Consider the following 21,128-nt stretch of genomic DNA (forward strand, 5'->3'; position numbering starts at 1 on the left):
ATGTCTGTCTTCCTCTTTTATCCAGAGGGTGCGCGTCGGCCGTCGGAGCCTCTCTGTAAAGTCATCTTTGAGAACGAGCAGGAGGACCCCACCACGCCCAACAAGCTGGCGGGTGCGGGCGGGAGGCGGCGCAGCCTGGTGAGCTCCGAGCCCCAGCACGTCACGCTCATCGTGTTCGGCATCGGCATGGTGAACCGCACGCACCTGGAGGCGGACATCGGCGGCCTGACCATGGAGGCTGAGCTGAAGAAGATCCACGGAAGTTTCACCTTGAAGGAGAAGATGAAAGGTGAGAGGGTGATGTCTTGCTGTTTCCTTCATGCGCTTTCGGAGTTGCGGTCTTCTGAAATGGTTCGGTTTTTATAGTCAAAGTCAAATTGAGCAATACATTTCTTTAAGAAAGAACTGTTAAAAGGAAGCAGTTTCTCTGAATTTAGTTTGTTTCGCATGATCTAATCTTTTCTCATTCTCTCGTGTCTGCAGATATTCTTCACCAGAAAATGACGGAGACGTGTGCGTCGGCTCACATAGGAGGGGTAAACATCGTCCTGCTGGAGGGGATCACACCAAATATTCAGTACGTACAAATTCACCTTCGGTTCGTTGAGTTTAAACAGTAAAATGTTGGGTCTTGTCCCGAAATAAGGTCGTGTAAAAGAACTACTTATAATTGAGCTTGTAATTGCAAATTCACGTTTTAAGTGTATTGATCCGGACTTCCTGAATAATGGTTTAGTGATTGGGGTTTTGTTGTGTGTTGTGTGCAGTGACGCTTCTCTTTTCAAATTAAGCTGAACGTTGAGCTTTGGAGTCTTTTTTTTTTTTTTTTATCCACAACACAATGTCTCCATGAGTAGTAATTTTTGATATTTTACTTGTTGTTTTCTTTATTTATGACAGAATGTCACAACTGAAGTGTAACAGATGCTTTTATTAGCATTTACATGGACACCAATTAACCGAACAATAGTGCAATCAGGATAAAAATATCCCAGGTAACCGTGTAAAATAAATCACTGGCCTGATTGGACGGAAGTGGCTATTGTAAGCCCTTGATAATCCATTGAACAGGTACATAGCAACCATGTAAATTGAGCTTTTCTCTCTGGTTGGAATAAATTAATTCCCTCTACACCTCACGCAAGGGACAGAAACATGGAGGGGGTCGTTCAAAGAAGTGTTTTAAAAGATGAACAGAGCTTGAATTGATAAAACAGGCTTGTTTCAGTTCATTCATTGGTCATCTGCTTCTTTTGAATTAACTTTTTTTGGGGGAGTAGATAAAAGTTGAGGAGAAAAAATGGGTTAACACATGTTGGTACATGTTAATACAAATTTGTTTTAACGCCACAAATTAATTTGACGATTAATTTTAACGTGATCTTGCCCCACACTGTGGTTTGATAAATCGGGAAGTGATCAAAGCAGTAAAAAGTAAAAAAAAAAAAAACAGCATGGAAAGCAAGCGCAGTCTAAAGTGTGGTAGTGTGAAGTAGTAGTAAATAATTTTAGCCTACAGAGGGCAGTAATACATCCTGTGATGTTACAACCATTGACTGTACATGCTATGGAGAAACTCATCATGACGACACCCAGTGGATTCTGAACCTCGAAAATTAAGCCCGAAGTGGGCGGAGCCTGTGGTAACCCAGGGTTACCGCCTGTCACTCAAAGTGCGAGGGCCCTTAATTATGCAGAATTTTCAACCTTAATAAAAACTACATGAATGAGTTAGAAAAAAATTAACCCCCGTACCAAAATAGTTTTTTGTGCTAGACTGTAAATATTTTTAATAACGCTGTAAAGTTGAGCTTTTTAACATGGAGATCTATGGAGATTTGCTCCCTTCTGGAGCCAACCAGTTCCAATCATGCGATTAATAGCGATTCAGTGGTTGACTCTATTGACAGCGCTGGTGTTGGGTTGCGCAAACCCATAATATCTCTCTAAGATATTTTATTTAATGTCCATGTAGAAAGTCAAGTTTGCTAACGCAGCATAATCTGAAGGATTGTATGTGGTGTTAATGAAATATCATCCATGTAAACATAGCCGGTGACCTCTAAATAGTAAGCCGGCGTCTATTTTTAACACAATGACAGAAACAGCGGAATACTTGAGCGTCGGTGTCGAAGCATCTGTAAAAAGCTGCTGCAGTGCGGTTGCAGTGTTGCAGTACGACGCTCACTGAGAGCCAGTCACAGACTTGTTTGCAGCCCGGCGATATTAACAGCTGCTTTTCTTTCTACTGCAAGCGGTTTCCTCCAAACATAACCACCGTAATCAGGTTACAAGCCCTGCAGTCATGCATTCATCCCGGCCCGTGTATTTCTACGCTGCTTTTGGTTCGGTCTATTACTTCAGACAGATTGCTTCTCCCGCTGTGAAAAATAAAACTGAAACTTAATCCTGCCTCCACACTGTGTACTCACGCTTTAGATTTGTACTCTTTAGGTGTTACAAATATGTAGAATTGTCCAAAACGATGCAGTTTATTTCTCCATTTGCTCCGTTGAATCAGATGAACACAGTGCGCAGACAGAGGACATAAAATAAGACAGGACGGCAAAAGTAGCAGCAGCAGATCGTCAGGGGTTGTTTTGAGAGCGTTTTAATTTTAACATAATCCTGTGTGTTTGCTGAGCCTGCTCTGGTGTCTTAACTGTTTTAGTAATGCAGAGCTGTATCATAACGGGATCCTCTGAAACCAAATCAAGTTCCAGGGAGAGCCTCAGAGCTTCACTTCCTTAGTGTTTGTGCTTATAGAAATGTTTCACACTTTCTCCTGCTCTTCTTTTTTTAAAAAAACTTTCCTTTGCTTTCTCTTCCTACTACTTGCATAGACTGGAGGATTTCCCAACATCTCCCACCAGCACCGCTAAACAAGAGTTTCTGTATGTTATTGCTCCCGCTATAGGGCCTACATGCATTTGTAAACAGAAACACAACAACCTTAATTGTACATCGCTCATCTGTCTGAGTCACCTGTGTCTACTGGCCTAAGGGTTGCTGTTGATTTTATGAAAGCAGAAAGTTTTTATCTTATTTTTGATAACTGTTGAGCTTAGTCGTCTTTTAAATGTCGGAAAATAGAAGTTCCCTACATCTCAAGATGACAGGTCAGTTTAGTGTCACGTATGAGGAGTAAAGCTATGTCTGTCATTTTTGCTTTATATAGATAAAAATAATTAAATTGTTAATGGTAAATTATTAGATTAATCAGGTCTGTTGTGAATTTCTTGTGTACTCATTTGTGTACGGTTCTCATGTCCCTTTCCTGATGTCATCCATCTGACAAAATACTGAAATGTCTTAGTCGACTATTCAGCATTTTATGTTGTAAGTAGGGCTGTCAAAATGAATGCGTTAATAACGTGTTCACACAAATTAACGCCATTTGTTCAATGGGTAATTAACAGAAGTAGGAAGTTGTCAAAGTAAAATTAACGCTGGGGACAACTTAATTTTGTAGTGGCGTTGTAGTATAGTTGTAGTATATAGTATAGAATATTACCTTGTGGAGGGCAGTAACAAGCCCTTTATTGTCATAACCTCCAGAAATCCCAAATAAAGAAGAAACACGTGAACAAAAATCACTTTTGAACAACAAGTTTTGTTTCAAAGTTCTCCCAGATGATTCCCTCGACAAGAGCAAGGTTATCTGTATTTAGTGTCGATGTGGACCGACTTAGAAATAGAGCAGGGAGCTTTCTGAGCAGCTGAAAATTTAATAAGAGTAATAAAAGCTTCACAAATCTCCTTTAAAGAGATATTTAAATCAGATGTTTTTAAAAAATGGAACATTTTCTATGATTACATTTTCTCTTTTGACAGCCCTAGTTGTGATTCATGTAAGATCTCTTGTTTTGGTTACAGATGCTGAAATAAGAATCTTTTTTTTTTTCTGCATACGGGTGGTCATGGTGAAAAGTCAACTGTTACTCATTTATAGTGTGTCAGTCACAATTGCTCCTTCTACCCATTGTGCCCCAAAATGGAATGCTTTCCTAAATCTGCATGGTGTCTCGCTGTATGACGTCCTCTCAACCAGTCCACATCCATTCATGCTGTGTGTCCACATCCTGTCAGGACTGAGGCTCAAGTCCAGCTCCTGATTCCCGTTCAACACTGTGTTTCAGGACGGTGGTCAAATGCAACATCGCCAAGTCTCAGGCTCTGTACAGCGCCCAGCGGGGACTGAAGACCAACAACGCCGCCGTCTTCAAAGTGGGCGCCATTATGATCAACATCCCCCAGCACCCGGCTACTTTGCACAGCATGATGGTCCGCAGCTCCCACCAGCTGTCCAAGCAGATCTCTGACCTCATCCGCCAGCCGTCCAACGTGTAAGTCATTCGTCTGTTGCCGCTTCGTTTGGTACGCTAGTGAAAACCATTGCATTCTAATGTAATATAATGTACACAAACTTGTTTTAATGTTCAGTTCACGTTGAAACAGTTAGAAAGGTGGTAACTTAACTGGAAGATCATTTCAGAGAACATGGTTTCAAACTGGATTGAAATTAAACACGAATGTGTTTCTGTTATTTAGACTAGCCCACTGACTAAAATGAGATAAATGTCAAAATAACAGAAACATAAGGCTGCAGTTCACTAGCCAAACCACAGCCTCCAAAATGAGAACATAGTTGAATCAACAGCTCACTCACTAAATTTAAACTAATGCCAAATACCAGAACCTACTGAAGCTGATAGAAAGGAGCGGTTCAGTTAGAATAATTGGTTTTCACGAGTGTTCCTAATGAACTGGCAGATGAGTCTACCTCCATACTAGTGTCAGGTTACGACAACACAGGTTATGACGAAGCATGTGTGTTGTTTTCATATATGTGTGCTTTGGATCTGTAAGAAAGTAATGTGCTATTTATCCTAACATATCCAAAGATCTCACACTCATCCCAAAAGTTCAGGGATGGATTTGATGTCAAATCTGAGGCCAGTCCAGTCCGATGATTAACAGCGGTTATCTGAGTTCTGCCGTGTCATGTTCAGAGTCACTGCTGAGCCAGTTCTCATTGAGCGGATGTTTCTTTACAGTCAACCCCCTAACAGGGAGGACACTCCCACCCCACAACCCTCCGACAAGGCGTCCAGCATCAATCAGACCCCCGTCGAGGCCAACGAGTTCCCCCAGCTTCCAGAAGGCCTGGAGAAGAAGCCCATCGTCCTCAAGTTCAGCGCCATGATGGATGGCATCACCATCGGCGCCGCCCTGCTGCCTTCTCTAAAGGCAGAGTACAAAATGGGACGCATGAAGAGCCACGGCATGACTGGTGTGTGAAAAGAATCTTTTTTTTTTTTCCCTGCTGCATGATTTCTAAATAGTTTATGCACCAGTGAAAGTTTATCAGTGTTGATCTGTACATCGTTGTCTGCTGAAGAACTCACCTTTTCATCATCTTTTGTTCAGGGGCGCAAACCAGCTTCACCTTTGAGCTGCCGAACCACAAACTTTGCTTCCAGTCAAAAGTGTCCCCGGTGGACATGTCCACCATGTCACCGTCCGCCAGCCTCACCCTGCCTCCAGTCACGATGTCGGGAGAGTACATCATGGAGGACCACGAGAGCCACTCGGACCAGGGCTGGGCCCCGGACGACTTCCCAGCAAAGCAAGGAAACTACCTGCAAGGCAACTACCTGCGTTGTGTGGCTGAGGTAGGTCCCAGTAACACAATGCCGACTTTTTGTCGGTCGCTAAGCTCAGGCTCTGTAGAGATGTCTCACATCCACTTCTACCAAATAGCAGAAGTGCACAATGAACCAAATAAATTAGTTCCTAGGCTTTGTTGGAATTGCTAAAATGAACTGGACTTTGCATTCTCCGCCCTCTCTGCTTCACAGATCGGTTCATTCGAGCACAACCTGACCACGGACCTGCTCAACCACCTGGTCTTTCTGCAGAAGGTCTTCATGAAGGAGGTGAACGAGGTCATCCAGAAGGTGTCAGGTACTGTCGCCTCCTACATGTGTAGCGTTTTAGCAGCCTTAGCATATTCACGAATGATCCTGCAACCTTCTAAATCTGCACCCTTCTCTTTGTTGTTTTCCTCCCCAATCGATAAAGTTAATCTAACCTAAAACATCTGACGGATCCAAACAGAATTCTATAGTCTACATCTGCTGCTTAAGTCACTGAGAAAAATCTATTTTCTGTGCCCGAGGCGCTGCCACACATCCAGTCGTGTTTATTTCCACAACAGTATTGACACTAATTTGTTTCACTTACTAAGCTTGATCAATGTAATTGCTTAAAAGAGAAAGGACTTTACGCCTTAGGGTAAAGAAAAATAGTGTTTTTACATCAGAGAGAGGTCGTGGAGCACATATTAGGACTGGTACACTTTGCAGCACTTGATCCAGCATGTGTGTGAACTGAAGGCGTATGCTGTCCACTGATACAGGAGGAGAGCAGCCCATCCCTCTGTGGAATGAGCACGACACCTCTACGGACGCAGACAAGCCCAAGATTCTCCTGTATTCTCTCAGCCTCATGTTCAAGGTACCGCACGTTTGTTGCGAGAACGCGGAATCATTCTCACTGTGAGAAACGGCGAGATGACACATCGTGTTGTTGCAAGTAATGAAATCAGAAGTGTTCGTGTCCGTGAGTAATTTTCTTTGTGTCGCGTTCGCAGGGAATCCAGATGACAGCCACCACTCCCTCCATGAGGGCCGTGCGCTTTGAGACGGGCCTGATAGAGCTGGAGCTCTCCAACCGGATCCAGTGCAAGGCTCAGCCGGGAGGCAGCAGCAGCTACCTCAAACTGTTCGGCAAATGTCAGGTCGATCTCAACCTGGCCCTCGGACAGATAGTCAAACACCAGGTACGGCTGAACCTCCCTCCGTGTCATTCTGAGTGTTCTCGGGCTTTGATCGTCAAACCAGATCCATTGCAGAACGCACATTTCCTGTACAGTGTGACAATTTCCGTCGCATTTGCTGCTAAAAATCATTCTGAAAAAGTAGTAGTAGTAGTAGAGAAAGTAGTATTCGCTAGCACACATGTGAAGGAGTTGTGCTCATATCATGTCTAAAAAGTAGGGAAAACTACTAGGGCTCTAAGGGTGATGAGCAGTTGGAAAGTTTGTTTACGTTGCGTGACGGTGCACTTGTGTTTTGTTGTTGACTTTTTAGCGTGTGAATGTTAATGCAGTGCGATATAAAATGGTGCAAAAGACTCAAGGAGACGGGCCGCTAAAATGACACGGACAAACTGCTGTTGGTGTTACTGTGAGCTGAACGTACCACGACATTCTGCCCTTTCTGACAGGATTAATAGCCCAAACAGTTCATCTGCTGCTTCGTGGAATTTACTAGCGCTCGTTGAAGTGGCAGATTTGTGAATGGAGTACCAATGGAAAACAAACAATCTTTGCACACAAGCAAAATTGGAACCTCCTAGAACGTAGGTCTGCAACAACGGGTCCCCTGACAAATTTAAATTTCTTACACATTAATATGAATCCAACATATTTCAGTAAAGGGATAAATGGATCTTTCAGTCAGCACTTCACTTTCATTCAGAGATACAGGAGCTCACTCAACAGTGCACTGTTTCACTCGGAGTGCCACCCTAGCCGAGACCTGTCAATCTAAGTCTCCTGTACGCAGTAGGCCCCGCCCCTATCACTGCTGAGCCAATCACAAGGTCACATACATGCTGACTCTTCCCATCAACTGCTGAGTTCCAAAAGGGCTTGGTGATTCACTGTCCCTACTACGTTTAGACATGTTTAAAGTTGCCGGATTTAATACGGAACAACTATAGTAGAAGGTCCCTGGCAAAACGTTGGAAGATCCCTGTCCTAGAAACACATGAGCTAATGAATGCAATCAATGACCAGTACTGTTCAAGGAGCCCCTTTTAGCCAAATGTCTTTTTTCTAGTTGTCTTTTTTAATCCTGAAAGTCGTAAATAAAACAAATGATTGAAAAGAATTTGTGGTTTATTACAGTAATATACTAATACGTTATCTTCAAACACACTTCACCATTGTGCCCCTAAATAATGTCACTCCAAGCTAAGTTTAATACTTGACAGCCCAGCATATTTAAACGTGACGACGTTTTGAAATCATAGCTCAACAATGTGTCTGAATTTCTTATCAGTATCAAGTTAATTTTGTCGATAAACACGTTTACCTGTGTGCGCTACCAATTTTTTCTTTGTGCTACTAAAATTTCTAACTTGCTAGCACCAGTGCTACCGGCTAGAAGAGTAAGCGTACAGCTTAGCCTTAGCTTAGTGTGTCGTTATGTGTTTAGAATCACATTCGATTAAGTGTGACACTGTTGCTCCCTTCTTACTTTCCAGGTGTACGAAGAAGCCGGCTCAGACTTCCACCAGGTGGCGTACTTCCGGACTCGGATCGGTTTGCGTAACGCTCTACAGGAAGAAATCAGCGGTTCATCGGACAAGGAGGCCGTCCTCATCACACTCAACAGGCCGATCGTTTTCGCACAGCCTGTGGCATTTGACAGAGGTTCAGTTTACTTTCTGTCTATGTTACATCTAATATCAAACGATGAAATCTCCACTGGTTCACAGTTAAAACTATAAGTTTTCTCTTATGATACTGTTTCACACAGTTGGTTGTTAAAGACTCACGGCTCTGTGATCTAACCGAGTTCGATCTAGATCTTGACACAACCCTTACTCTCCCCCGTTAGTCTCTTGACATCTGAAAACCTGCTGTGACATGTCGAGGTGACACTCTGGATCTAATTTTATGTCCTCTCTTCCCACCCCTGCGCCGTCCTGCAGCTGTGCTCTTCTGGCTGAATTACAAGGCAGCCTATGACAACTGGAATGAGCAGCGCTTGGCCCTCAACAAGGACATCCACATGGCCACGAAAGAGGTGGTGGACAAGCTCCCGGGCATCCAGCAGACCTCCGTCCAGGCTTTCAGCACCCTCTTCCTCCAGCTGACTGTCAACGACCTGGGCATCTGCCTCCCAATTACCAACACATCCCAGGTAACGTGCTGTGCTCGGCTTTGAGCTTCGGTACACATTGTTTTCACACGTGAACTTCTGGGTGTAGATATCCAGGTCCACACACTTAATATTATTTAACTGCAATGCCATGTTTGCAGTCTGTTTGCTTCAGGTTGATTCAGTTTAGACCTCCCTAACGATCCATTTAAAGCAAGTTGAGCTTGAGTTGAACACATAGACATGTCTGTTATTATTTGCCACGTTATCAATTGTGCAGTTGTGCCAATTGATAGAAATGCAGTTTTATTTGCATTTCAAAATTTGGAAATATTCATATTTTTGCTGTAATTAATAGCACTGAGTGACATATATTGATGTTCCTTGTCAGTTGTGATATCAGTGTTTCCCCTACTGTAGCTGTATCCTCCCATCACACACACACACACTCCTCCACGTAGTGACCAGCGAACACGTTCTTCATTAAATCTTTTAATGTAGCATATTATTAGTCTGAAATATGCTATAAAGTCCGACATTTCTAGGGGAAGCACTCGATGTCCGTTCACATAAAGACAATTTAAATTGCCCTGTCATATTTCCATTTTGTGCGTAGATAGAAGATACACCAGCTGTTATGTCACGCTTATTTCCATAGAAAGGACAAGTACCAGCTACGGAGGGCATCAACTCTGAAGCTGGGCCCAGCACATCAGTAGGCCGGCAAAATAATGCACGAAAAGTAACCTACAATTTATTACATCTCTTGATGATGGCTTGTTGTGGGGACAATGACTTACTGTGATACTCTTCCATGAAATCTGTCGCAACTACAAGTGCCCTGTTGCTGTTTAAAAGAAAAAAAATAATAAAAACGCGCCAGGTTGCACCACTCTGTAACAATCCAAATTTCCCTCTGCAAAGCTGGCATGACGACTAATGAAGCTTGAGTTGGTCTGAGGTGTGTAATTACTAAAAGCATAGTGTTACGCCAGTTAGTGTCCAGAGTTTCTGCAAAGATTTGTTTTGTTTTTTCTGTTCAAACTGACACGATGCCACACAACACTAGACAGAGAACAGTAATGCAGTGGTGCACATGGCGGACTCTGGCTTCTAAGAGAAAGCATGTTCCTGCTCCAAAAATGCGGTCTGATTTTCACCCACGTGACAAGTACACTATTATTGGATAGTTCAGAGGTAGACTTTTTTTTAAATTTTAGTTTGCCTCCCTGTCTGTCCTCCTCCGTGTGACGTGGTGGCCATCAGATCTATTTTGGTACCGGTGCAGAGTTAATCCAGAAATCTGTAATTTTTTTGTCGTGTTTGTCGAAGCTGCAATCAAACATAATCCTATCTAATCTAATCTAATCTGAAAAGCCTGGTAACATTTCACTCTCGTGTTTACATGAGCGACAATTAAATAATCTGTCACCTGGCGACATTTTGCCAAAACCGCTGAGAGATCTGCCCCAGTTCTAAAGTGGCTGTACAGTCCAGCAGAGTGAAGTGTTACCAGCTAACTCTGCCTCTTCTAAACACATGGAAGTGGGTTCTTTTTCCTTGTACCTCTCTCCCCCTCCCCCTGCCCCTCCCTGGAGGCCTGGGTAACCCCTCTCCCTGCCCTTCCTGCCAGGCCAATCACAGCATAGATTTTGACACCGGCTCGGCCATGGTCCTGACCATCGAGAGCACGCTCATCACCGCCTGCTCCTCCGAGTCCCTGGTGAGCAAAGGGCACTTCAAGAATTTCTGCATCCGCTTCGCCGAGGGCTTCGAGACCTCCTGGGACGACTGGAAACCCGAAGTCCGGGGAGACCTCGTCATGAACGCTTGTGAGTGGCATGCTCAAAAGCGTCTTTAAATGGACAAATAAACTTTTTACTGATATAAATGAAGACAAGAATGTTGGAAAAGGTCTTTTAAAACATAGTAATTGTACTATATGAGGCTGTTATCGTCTGATTGATGACTTCAGTGGGCTTTTTCTCAGCACATATCCTCTGAAATATTGACTAGCTTTTCGCTTGTGTTCTGTGTGCAGGTGTGGTCCCTGACGGTACATATGAAGTGTGTTCCAGGACTACGGGGCAACCCTCCGCTGGCAAGTTCTTTTAACTATTGTCTGGTCCATGAAATATGGATCAGACCCCAGAGCCGCACAATAAGCATGAGACAACTGTCTGAAATTTTCATTGTTTATTGCATTCATTTCATCCTCCATTGTTTATTCCTCCACTCTCCCTCCTGGCTTCTTCCCCTTTCATCAAAACAGAAAGCAGCAGCGCCGGCACCTGGACTCTCAACGTGCTCTGGAAGATGTGCGGCATCGACGTCCACATGGACCCCAACATCGGCAAGCGGCTCAACGCGCTGGGCAACACGCTGACGTCGCTGACGGGCGAGGAGGACGTGGACGACATCGCCGACCTGAACTCCGTGAACATGGCCGACCTCTCGGACGAGGACGAGGCCGACACCATGTCGCCCACCATCCACATGGTCAGACGCTGCACCGTTCGCTCACATGCTGTAGTCCAGGTTTAGGAGGAGCTGTAGTTGCTAAACCTTTTCCAACACATCGCGTGTTTATACATCGCACAAGTATTAACAATATGCAGCCGCCAGAAGTTAGATCAGATGTTTTGTTTTGTCTCTTAAGGGAGTTGTCAGATAAAAGAAAAAATCCGCTTCTTAGATGTGAAAGCTTTAAGAGAAACTCATAATGGGTAAATGTGAGCTCTGTTGGTGACGTTAAAAGGAAAAGCACTTACTGTATTCTCTCCCTTGCAGCAGATGAGAAGATCAGTACCACTCTCTAATATGTCTCTTACACGTCGTTTAATGTCTTAAACATAGGTCTTCAACAGGGGGCTCTGTGACCCCTAGGGGGTCCGCGGAGGCACTGCAGGGGGTCACAAAATCTTTGGTTAATTAGACGTTTTTCTTTTAAATATTCTTTATAATTGTCCACCGCAAATTTAAATTTCTTTTAATACATATTAACATGAAGCATATTTTAGTAAAGGGATGAGGGATAGCTTAATATTAAATGCAAAATGATAATAATACTGTGTAAGTAGCGCTAGGCCGAGTTTAACATAGAACACATAGAGTAGGTAGGGGGTCTAAAAAGTGTTTGCAGAATGACTGGAAATGGGGGAAGTGATGCTGAGTAAATCTGCCTCTGAATCACGCTGGTTTTTATGAGTCTCCGCCGGTTGCTAGGCAACTTCATATGTCGAAGGTTGCCGTTCCCTGCTATGAAACAATCTGGCAAATAACCCCCCATAACAATGTAAATATATATATACTTTTTTAATCAGTATTTTTTGTGTCTAGTTTAAACTAACAGGATATAATGTGTAGCGCTGTGAGCTCTGGTGTGACAGCTGTATTTCTTTTATTTATGTTTTCAGAAGTCTTAACGCTAAGTTACATAACTGTTTTCGTTCGTAGCTTCAGAGACATCAAAGTTGTGCCTGTCTTCTCATCTACAGGAAATACACTAAGTGTATTTTCCAAAAATGCTGAATTCTCTGTTTAATATCTCATCGGTACATTTAAGCAAATCCTACCTGACTTGCCTCTAACGAAGCTTCAGAAGGTAAAGTCTGACTTGAGTCGTCCGTTCTTCCACCTTCTCCATGCCCTCTGTCCCTACCGTTGTTTACAGAGTCCAGAGGGCCCGTTCAGCCCTCGGCTGACCTTAAAGAAGCGTCTGGTAAACCACATCTTGGGCCTCAGCCCCAGGCCTCAGAGCGTATCTGTCTCTCCCGACGACTTAAACTGTGCAACGCCTTGCCTCCGAGCGGGCGGTGCCAGAGCCCAGAGGCCTCTCTCCTGGGCTTGTGTATGTAGCCACCCACAGTGTTACCTCTTCTCTGGGATGACAGGCTCTCTTGCAAAGTCAAATCTGGGTCACTTGCAGTTTACCAATGAAGACTTTTGGCTCCAGAACGCTGAGCAATGCTGTGCCATAATAGAATAGTGTTGCTTTTGCATTTGCTTTCACTGCCCTCCTCATTAAGGTTCAGTCACGGGTGAAAAGAAATAAATTACTGTTCCCTTTGGCATTTTTTCCTCTTTCACTCTTAGTAGAGCGGTGGTGGTGGTGGTGGTGGTGGTGGTGGTGGTGGTGTCTCCTGTTTCATGACATTGTCCCTGGTGTGTGGATTGACTTTACAGATAACCCGTCCCGACTGAATCACGGTGACACGTTAAATTTAAACAGATTTTTTGGGAAGGATGAGCTGATTGGTGGGAATGGTTTGTTCATTTCGGGAGGTTTGGAGCATTTTGTTGTTGCCGGTCGCGTTTCTTCGGATACATTTTGTTGTTTTGCCCCAACAGGAGACCTTTGACCCCAGGAGGCAGATGGCGATGGGGAATCAGGGGATTGACGCACGTGGGAGGAAGTTCACCAAGAGGGTGGTGGACATCCGAGAGCTGAACGAACAGGCCAAAGTCATCGACGACCTAAAGTAAGAGTCGTTTCTGGTCACCGGTGCTGTTCTTTTTTGCAGTTACAACATAATTACAACCATTTTACAGTGTATATAGTCGTCTATGTTCAGAATGTAATGAGACGCACGACTCAAAAGCTGTTTGATGTACATGAGTGAGATAATTTGTAGCAGGTGAAGACTCTGGAGTCGTTCCCAAGTGTGGCATTTGCATTTAGTAACTGTTGCTGTGAGCCTACAACATGCGTTCCTGAGTCTCTCAGTGTGTCAATAAGTGAAACAAGTCAACAAAACAAATCTGTCAACAGCTTGTTACATACTGAGAGAAAAAAAAAAAAAAAACACGCCTTAAAAGCAGCGAGAGCTGTTCTGCATTCTTTGGACTAATGAATCTAAGATAACAGAAGGACATCAATTTGGCATCGGGCATCATCTGTCAAACACGGCGGAGGCTCCCAGTGGCGCTGGGTCGCTTCTGTTTATTGATGATGTGCCAGAAGACGGAGGCAGCTGGATGAATTCTGAAATGAATAATAAGTTACTACTGCTGTCTGATTAGGGTTCAATTGTCCCATTACGCACGAGCTCTGGAAAGCAGGGAACACGTTACTTTCAATTTGAATCTGAAACTTGCAATGATTCCTGAGAGACATCACTTTAAGTAAACCATCAGTATGACAACAGTTGTTAGTGGAAAATGAGGAAGAAAAACATCTGTGTCCTTTTCTTTTCATCCCAGGAAATTGGGAGCCAGCGAGGGCACCATCAACCAGGAGATCCAGCGCTACCAGCAGCTGGAGTCGGTGGCCGTCAACGACATCAGGAGAGACGTCAGGAAGAAGCTGCGTCGCTCCAGCATGAGGGTGAGCCCTCGACTGTTACCTGCGCCGAGCGGAAGCGCGTTCGCCACACATTTATACTTTCGCGGCTGCGTGTCTGACGGTTTGTTTTCACCCAGGCGGCTTCTCTGAAGGATAAGTGGGGCCTTGGCTACAAACCAAGCTACAACCGATCCAAAAGCATCTCGGCTGCAGCAGGCCGGCCGCCTCTAAAAAGGATGGATAGACAGAGGTAAGTGAGGGCAGCAGCAGCCATTTCCCCGCTATCATATTATCATGGAAATTACACTCTACACAGTCCTTCATCCAGCACTGACTGTAAACAGACAGGATCAGGTAACCTCTGTCTCACACCGCTGCTGCTGCTGCTGTCGTTATATGTTTTTGAAAACACTTTCCCCATTAACCTCGTACAGTGACTCGCAAATTGGGATGTAGCACCGGAGCAGGGGAGGAAGTGCTCATTGTTTGTAGCAGTGACACAGATGTGTCAGGATTAATGCAGTAATGATACTAAGAGCTCACACTGTGTACCTGTTTGACCTTCAGCAGTGGGAGAACGTCAGCTCTGGGAGAGAATAAATAATCAAACATAAGTGTTCCATGATTATATGCTGCGTTTTCTGAAACCAAATGTAAGACATTAGTGTATAGTGTGCCGTGTCACTACACGTCGGTTTACATCAATTTACTGTGTCCTTAGTTCCAGAATAGATGGCGTGGACGATTTACCAGATGTCCGTCAGGACGCGTCCTCTCCTGGACCACGGGTCACCTTCAACATCCAGGACACGGTAAACTTACTTTTGAAATAAAATAAAAACTAAAATAAATAAATTTACATGTCACAGCAGGGAGAGCTACATCACACAGGGGGTGTCCTGATACAACTTTTTCACTTCCGATACAATACCGATATCGCAGCCTCGATTGTTTGCCGATATCGATCCCATGTGATATCATCACGAATCGTACGTACTTTTATTACTTATTTAGTAGATTGGAATGTTAGAAAAGGTTTCGTCAAGGGATGTTACTTAAACAGAGAACAACGGTCAGCAACAGACCACCACGGAAAGTTGTACTTGGCAAGTTTTGCACTCAGCTGTAACGTCTTTATCAGATTTGAATGAAAAATACTGTCACACAGCTGACCTCACTCCTACTCCTTGTAGCAGGATCAGGATCGGATCAGGACACCCCCAACATCACATGTGTCATTAATTATTTTTTTCATTGATTTGACTGCACTGTGAAGTGTGTTAGGGATGCGCTTATTTCAACCAAATATTCCAGATAATTGATGATATTATTTTTAGTTACGTTCCATTTCATAAGCACAGTTTGATCATTATCATCGTCTCATTCCCCCATCTATGTACGTTTCATAGTTTAATTGATCCACACTACAAGTTTTACAGTCTGCATATACTACAGGAACTACAAAGGATCCGGTTACCTCTTTTTTTTTTCAATAACTCTTCTGTTCAATTGATGATTAATGATCAGGGTTTGGACTCTGAACACGCACCTGTCAGTCCAGGAGAGATATTCAAGGTATATTCAAAAGATTTAAACTTAACAAATGAAACGAACTAACCAACTCCAACAATTCGCTTCTGTTTCCTCTTCTCCTCTGTGATTACCTTAACAGCGCTGATTGGATTTTCAATATGCAGAATCAAAACAGGATGACGATGATGACATAGAATCCTCTTGTATACAGGCACACACCGAGATTATATTCACTTTCATTTGATAATAATTTGCTGTAATCCTTTCCTTTGCGTCCCCGGTTACAGTCTAATTCCCTGCTGGTGCATGGAGATCACAGGGATATATATTGATATTAGTCTTTATTACTTCTCTGTTACTGATACTGATAGCCACGGAGAATGTGACACAGCGATTTGCCTCTTATTCAGAGAACCTCAACGCGAGCATGTTTTCAGAAATTAATTTCCTTGGATAATAAAAGGAGGTTTACAGTTGGAATACTACTTAATGAATCGGTGCGTGGCACAGTCTCATCCTCTCTTGAAACTGCATAAGAAAATCAGTCAGCTTCTCTCAGTCTTAGTATGGTCTCTAATAACTAAGCTTGATTAGCCTTTGAACCACAGAGTTTTATGGCTTTTCTTTGTCACAGTGCTTGGCCTCATAACCGAAGAAAATAGTTGTGAAACCGAAACACGAATGAATCAATATTGAATTCAATCATTTCATCAGTTCAGGATGCATAACATCGGTAGTCACACATTATTAGAAGTAATGTGAACATGCAGAAACCTTTATTTGTCCCCAGGGGGCAATGTAATGCACAGGTTTATCTTAAAGACACAGCTTGATTAAAGACACAGAATCCGCCCACCTAATAACATCACTAATGACTTCCTGTATCTCCTCTTGATCAAAATCTGTACAAAAACCAAAGTGTAACACTGGTATGAGATTATGTAGGAGATTATGTTCCCTGCTGTTTCTTGGCTTGACTTCTTATCTCCGCTGCGCGGTTGCCAGGCAACCTGCAGACAGTCCAGGAGACTCCAACAATCCCTAAATCAATTGTGATCAAAATCAACTTCACTTGATCCGGCACAAAACTTCAAATGACTATTTAGTCTTGGGCGTATTTGGCTGCTGCTACCAACGAATCTGTCTGCAGTTGCAGATTCTTCCTTCTCGGGTGTGAATCAATCTTTTTTTCTACACTACCGCACTTATCTCTCTGTAATGGCCGATCAAGTCTAACTCAATGTACTGATCGTATGCTGCGCTCGCTAAAAACCACAGAAACTGGATAATGGACGTTGCTGTTGTGACTGGTCTCAGGTGCCGTTTGCTTTGGAATCCTTTGTCTCCACTTTCCTCAACTCTCACCGAGGGTAGAGGACGTGCATGTTGACTTTCCACAGTCACCCTCCTGCTGGTGTTTCCCCTTTTCATTCTGTTGGGGTGTCTCACCATCCTCATCTTTGTCCTCGTCTTACAGTCTTTCCTCCTCACACAAAGTGCATGACCTCTTGGAGGCTGTAGTGTTCTGTCACTGTGAAGTCAAATAAGTAGATTTCTAGAACGGAGAAATGCGGTTCCAGCAATTAAGTTAAGACTGGATGTCAGAAATAAAGCCCTTGTGATCAATGTTCCAATGCACAGAACACTATCTCCTCCAAAGCTCTCACTCCTTGGATAGATTCTTCCTTAGGACATCAGCTCCATCTCTAAGATAGACTGATGTCTCTAAGTAGGAAACTTCTTTGACAGAAGTAAAAACTTTGTGTGTTTCACTCTTTGTCCGTGTCTGAAGTTTCCTGAGGAGACAGAGGTGGACCTGTTGTCAGTCACCACTGACGAGCCATCCCATCCTCACCATCACCTTCATCTCCATTCTCCATACGTTATCGAGGGCCCGCAGTCGATTTTCAGTGCCCCCTGCACTCCCGCTGTCTTCTCACCAGCCGTTCCCTTCCAGCACGACGACATGAGGCGCGACGACCTGTCCTCTTCCTCCTCCGAAGACTCCGAGAAGGAGGACGAGTTTGAGCGCGAGAGACCCGTGAGCTATCGAAGGCCTTTGTGAGTCCTCTCATTGCCTCGTCGTTGTCTGCGCAGGCGTCCTTGTGATGAATATTATATGAAACGAAGCGCCATTAATCTCCTGCTGGAATGCACGGAAGCCGTTCTTTCATGATTTATATTTTCTGCACTAAATAAAGCCTCTTGGTTTCCAGCGTTTTAGCAAACAGTCCCTTTCTTCTTGCTCCACAGCCAAGCGTCTCACAGGAAGTCCTCGGGCTTTTCTGCTGTGAGTCAGCTGTTCAGCGAGCGCTGGCCGGGCACACCTGCCAACCGCAGCTTTAGTGGCCCAACAACTGAAAGAAACATTGACTTTGAGCTCGATGTCCGGGTGGAGATCGACAGCGGGAAGTGCGTCCTCCATCCAACGACTCAGCAGCCCGAGCATGAGGACATTTCTTTCAGGAGGTGCAGAAAACTAGTGATTAAAAGCTTGACTCATCCTGCTGTTCTTTGTCCAAAAGACAAGTCTCACCTCCCTGTGGGTTTTACAGGAGCTGTGAGCGCAGCCTCAGGAGTCTCGACCAGGAGTCTCCCCCCAAGAAGAAGAAGCTGCAGCCCACCTATACCTCCACCACCCATCTCCTAGCTGGCAAGAAATGCCCTTCTTCTCTGCAGACCAAATCCAACGACATGGAGACCACAGTCTTCTACATTCCAGGAGTGGACGTTAAGGTCAGCTTTTCCTCCCCAGCATCCAGTGTCTCCAACGCTTTCTTTGCGCGCTCTAAACGATTAACGTTTCCTTATCTCTGCCTGCAGTTGCACTACAATTCCAAGACCCTGAAGACGGAGTCGCCCAACGCCTCGCGTGGATCCTCTCTCCCCCGCACGCTCTCCAAAGAGTCGAAGCTGTATGGTATGAAAGATAGCGGCCCTCCCAACCCTCCCAATGCTGTCCAAAGCAAGACTAACTCGCTCCTACCTCCCCCGCCCCCACCTATTCCATCAGGTACTGACCGCTCCCTCATTTTTAATTGCATGCCCGAGCACCGACCGCAGTCACCGACACTAGAGCTCCCCTTCCATCTGATGATTCACATCTACACGTGGAACCAATCAAATGCATATGATTTCATTCCTTATTTTAAGGCATGATTGTAGGGGGCACCTCTGATCAAACAGTTTTATACATGTCGATGCACCACAGACGATAAGACACCAAAGACAAATGTCTGTTAATATGGTTCCAATTTATTTATAAGAAATGAACACGTGGATTTATAATCCAGGCTACAAGGCGGCTTTGACTTTCATGTGTCTCCGCAGCCAAAGGTAAGGGCAGTGGAGGGGTAAAGACGGCCAAGCTGTATGCCTGGGTGGCGCTGCAGACTCTGCCAGAGGAAATGGTCATAAGCCCCTGTCTGCTGGACTTCCTGGAAAAAGCACTGGAGACCATTCCTATCACTCCTGTGGACAGGAACTACGCAGGTTTGATATTTTGCAGCAAACAATCTCAGATGATTTGTACAGTAGTATGGAGGTCCAACTCTGCCACAATTAAAAAGAAATGAATATATTCCATAAAAAAAATAATAAATTAATAAATCAGTTACTCATTACTTAAATATATATGCCATAAATAAATAAGTGGATCAGTTAAACATATACAGTGGTAGAGTTGGTCCTCCATACATTAGCACCTACAGTTGTTGTGTGTCTGGTAGTAAAACGTTTTTGCGCTCTCTTCTCTGTCGTCTGCAGTGGCTTCCCAGGAGGAGGACATGGGTCAGTTTGAGACAGTGGAACCGCTGGAGGAATCGACCACCTCCCTGGTTTCCTCCTCCACGTCCGCGTACTCCTCCTTCCCTGTGGATGTTGTTGTTTATGTCAGAGTGCAGGTACTGACCATACAGTGTTACAGTCGGCTTTCTCCAGGGTGTTATACCGAACACCATTTGGGAAATTGAGTCCCATTTTTTATTCCGTCGCTCTGGACGGTCGATGGATTCATTTGGGCTTTTTCAACATTTGCTAGAATCTGGTCCCATGTCAGCTCCTTGTAATAGTTAGTGCTGCAATTTAAAAGCATTTCAACTGAATGTCTGTCTCTTCCATCAAATATTCTTCAGAGAAATTGCAGAAAAAATAATATATACTCCTTATGTACCAAAACATCAAATGAACTATACTCTCCAACATGATGTGTCTACCACATGTAAACAGTTCTGCGCCTCCTCTTTTGTCACTTTACAGCAAATTTACCTCTGAGATTGTTTCAGATAAATACAATCTAAAGTTGTTTAAAGAAATGTGAAGAGTTAACTATAAATTCAATGTTTATAGTCCTCATTTCATATTTATTTAACATCTCCAGCCTCTGCTTCACGCTGCAACCTCAACTCTTACGCTTGTTTTCCAGCCGTCTCAGATCCGCTTCAGCTGCCTGCCGATGTCCAGGGTGGAGTGCATGCTCAAGCTGCCCTCTTTAGATCTGGTTTTCTCCTCTAACCGCGGCGAGCTGGAGACCCCGACAGGAACCCATCCCGCAGACGGACCTCACCCGCCCTCCTCCACTCCGCCCGGGCAGCACGCCCCCAAGCCCCCTCCCAGCAAAGGTCTGCGGCGCCCGACTTGGCACTTTGTTTTTCGGTGGAGCGGCGGCGCTCTCTAATGTGTTCGGAGATATGTGAAGAACAAAACGTCTGTAGTCGAAACCTTTTAAAGTCTGTCGCACGCTGTGAGCGTATCTGTTAGCTGTCACTCCTCGGTGTGTCTGGGCCCTGTTCGATATGATGTCGCTCACAGCTTCTTTTCTTGCATTCATTACTTTGCTCTCCATTCTGTGTTTTTGCCACATGATGCAAGTTCTAACACATTTTTATTATTTGCTGTTGTGGTTCATCTCAGGTCTTACTTTCTACTTGGTCTAGTCGCATTAGATTTACAAAGATTTCTAGTCTGATTAACTTGCTCCTCTTAAAAACTGTCATGTGAGACACACGTTTTTACTGGATAAAGTCGTATTTTATGTATTTCATGAATGCGATGGCTTGTCTTACCCCTGTGCTTTTGCTCCTCCTTCTAGCGTCCCCGTTACTGGGGAGTCCTCTGGGCAGGAGCCGCCACAGCAGCAGCCAGTCAGACCTCACCGGCCCCCCCAGTAACTCCTCAGGCCTCAGCTTCACTGCCTGCATGTCCGACTTCTCCCTGTACGTCTTCCATCCCTACGGCGCCGGAAAGCAAAAATCAGCCGTCACAGGCCTGCCCCCGGGTCCAGGGCCGTTAGGTAGGGGAAACTCCCTGTGATATTCCTATATGCTAAAAATACAGAGCTGTTTAATATGACTGACTGA

The 21,128-nt window shown here is 44.4% G+C and overlaps 1 protein-coding gene across 12 annotated transcripts in view; it reads left to right on the plus strand.

The window, feature by feature from the left end:
• Window positions 1-21,128, plus strand: part of kiaa1109 (KIAA1109 ortholog) — a 78,810-nt gene that overhangs the window by 44,190 nt on the left and 13,492 nt on the right. For 3 of the 12 annotated variants that reach the window (XM_047610172.1, XM_047610178.1, XM_047610173.1), the window contains 29 exons: window positions 26-289; window positions 484-577; window positions 2,844-2,894; window positions 4,140-4,346; window positions 5,058-5,293; window positions 5,431-5,675; window positions 5,862-5,967; window positions 6,422-6,519; window positions 6,656-6,844; window positions 8,335-8,503; window positions 8,785-8,996; window positions 9,613-9,696; window positions 10,588-10,786; window positions 10,996-11,055; window positions 11,227-11,453; window positions 12,628-12,804; window positions 13,305-13,435; window positions 14,157-14,280; window positions 14,376-14,488; window positions 14,960-15,050; window positions 15,766-15,813; window positions 17,564-17,832; window positions 18,025-18,240; window positions 18,327-18,507; window positions 18,595-18,784; window positions 19,102-19,263; window positions 19,537-19,673; window positions 20,195-20,390; window positions 20,861-21,061. In XM_047610172.1, the coding sequence (XP_047466128.1) occupies window positions 26-289; window positions 484-577; window positions 2,844-2,894; window positions 4,140-4,346; window positions 5,058-5,293; window positions 5,431-5,675; window positions 5,862-5,967; window positions 6,422-6,519; window positions 6,656-6,844; window positions 8,335-8,503; window positions 8,785-8,996; window positions 9,613-9,696; window positions 10,588-10,786; window positions 10,996-11,055; window positions 11,227-11,453; window positions 12,628-12,804; window positions 13,305-13,435; window positions 14,157-14,280; window positions 14,376-14,488; window positions 14,960-15,050; window positions 15,766-15,813; window positions 17,564-17,832; window positions 18,025-18,240; window positions 18,327-18,507; window positions 18,595-18,784; window positions 19,102-19,263; window positions 19,537-19,673; window positions 20,195-20,390; window positions 20,861-21,061 (4,677 nt within the window). The remainder of the gene's footprint in view (window positions 1-25; window positions 290-483; window positions 578-2,843; window positions 2,895-4,139; window positions 4,347-5,057; window positions 5,294-5,430; window positions 5,676-5,861; window positions 5,968-6,421; window positions 6,520-6,655; window positions 6,845-8,334; window positions 8,504-8,784; window positions 8,997-9,612; window positions 9,697-10,587; window positions 10,787-10,995; window positions 11,056-11,226; window positions 11,454-12,627; window positions 12,805-13,304; window positions 13,436-14,156; window positions 14,281-14,375; window positions 14,489-14,959; window positions 15,051-15,765; window positions 15,814-17,563; window positions 17,833-18,024; window positions 18,241-18,326; window positions 18,508-18,594; window positions 18,785-19,101; window positions 19,264-19,536; window positions 19,674-20,194; window positions 20,391-20,860; window positions 21,062-21,128) is intronic. The other 9 variants (XM_047610177.1, XM_047610179.1, XM_047610174.1 and 6 more) reach the window with 9 other exon arrangements.

Source organism: Mugil cephalus, chromosome 17 (genome assembly GCF_022458985.1).
Source record: "Mugil cephalus isolate CIBA_MC_2020 chromosome 17, CIBA_Mcephalus_1.1, whole genome shotgun sequence".
In the NCBI taxonomy this organism is placed as follows: domain Eukaryota; kingdom Metazoa; phylum Chordata; class Actinopteri; order Mugiliformes; family Mugilidae; genus Mugil; species Mugil cephalus.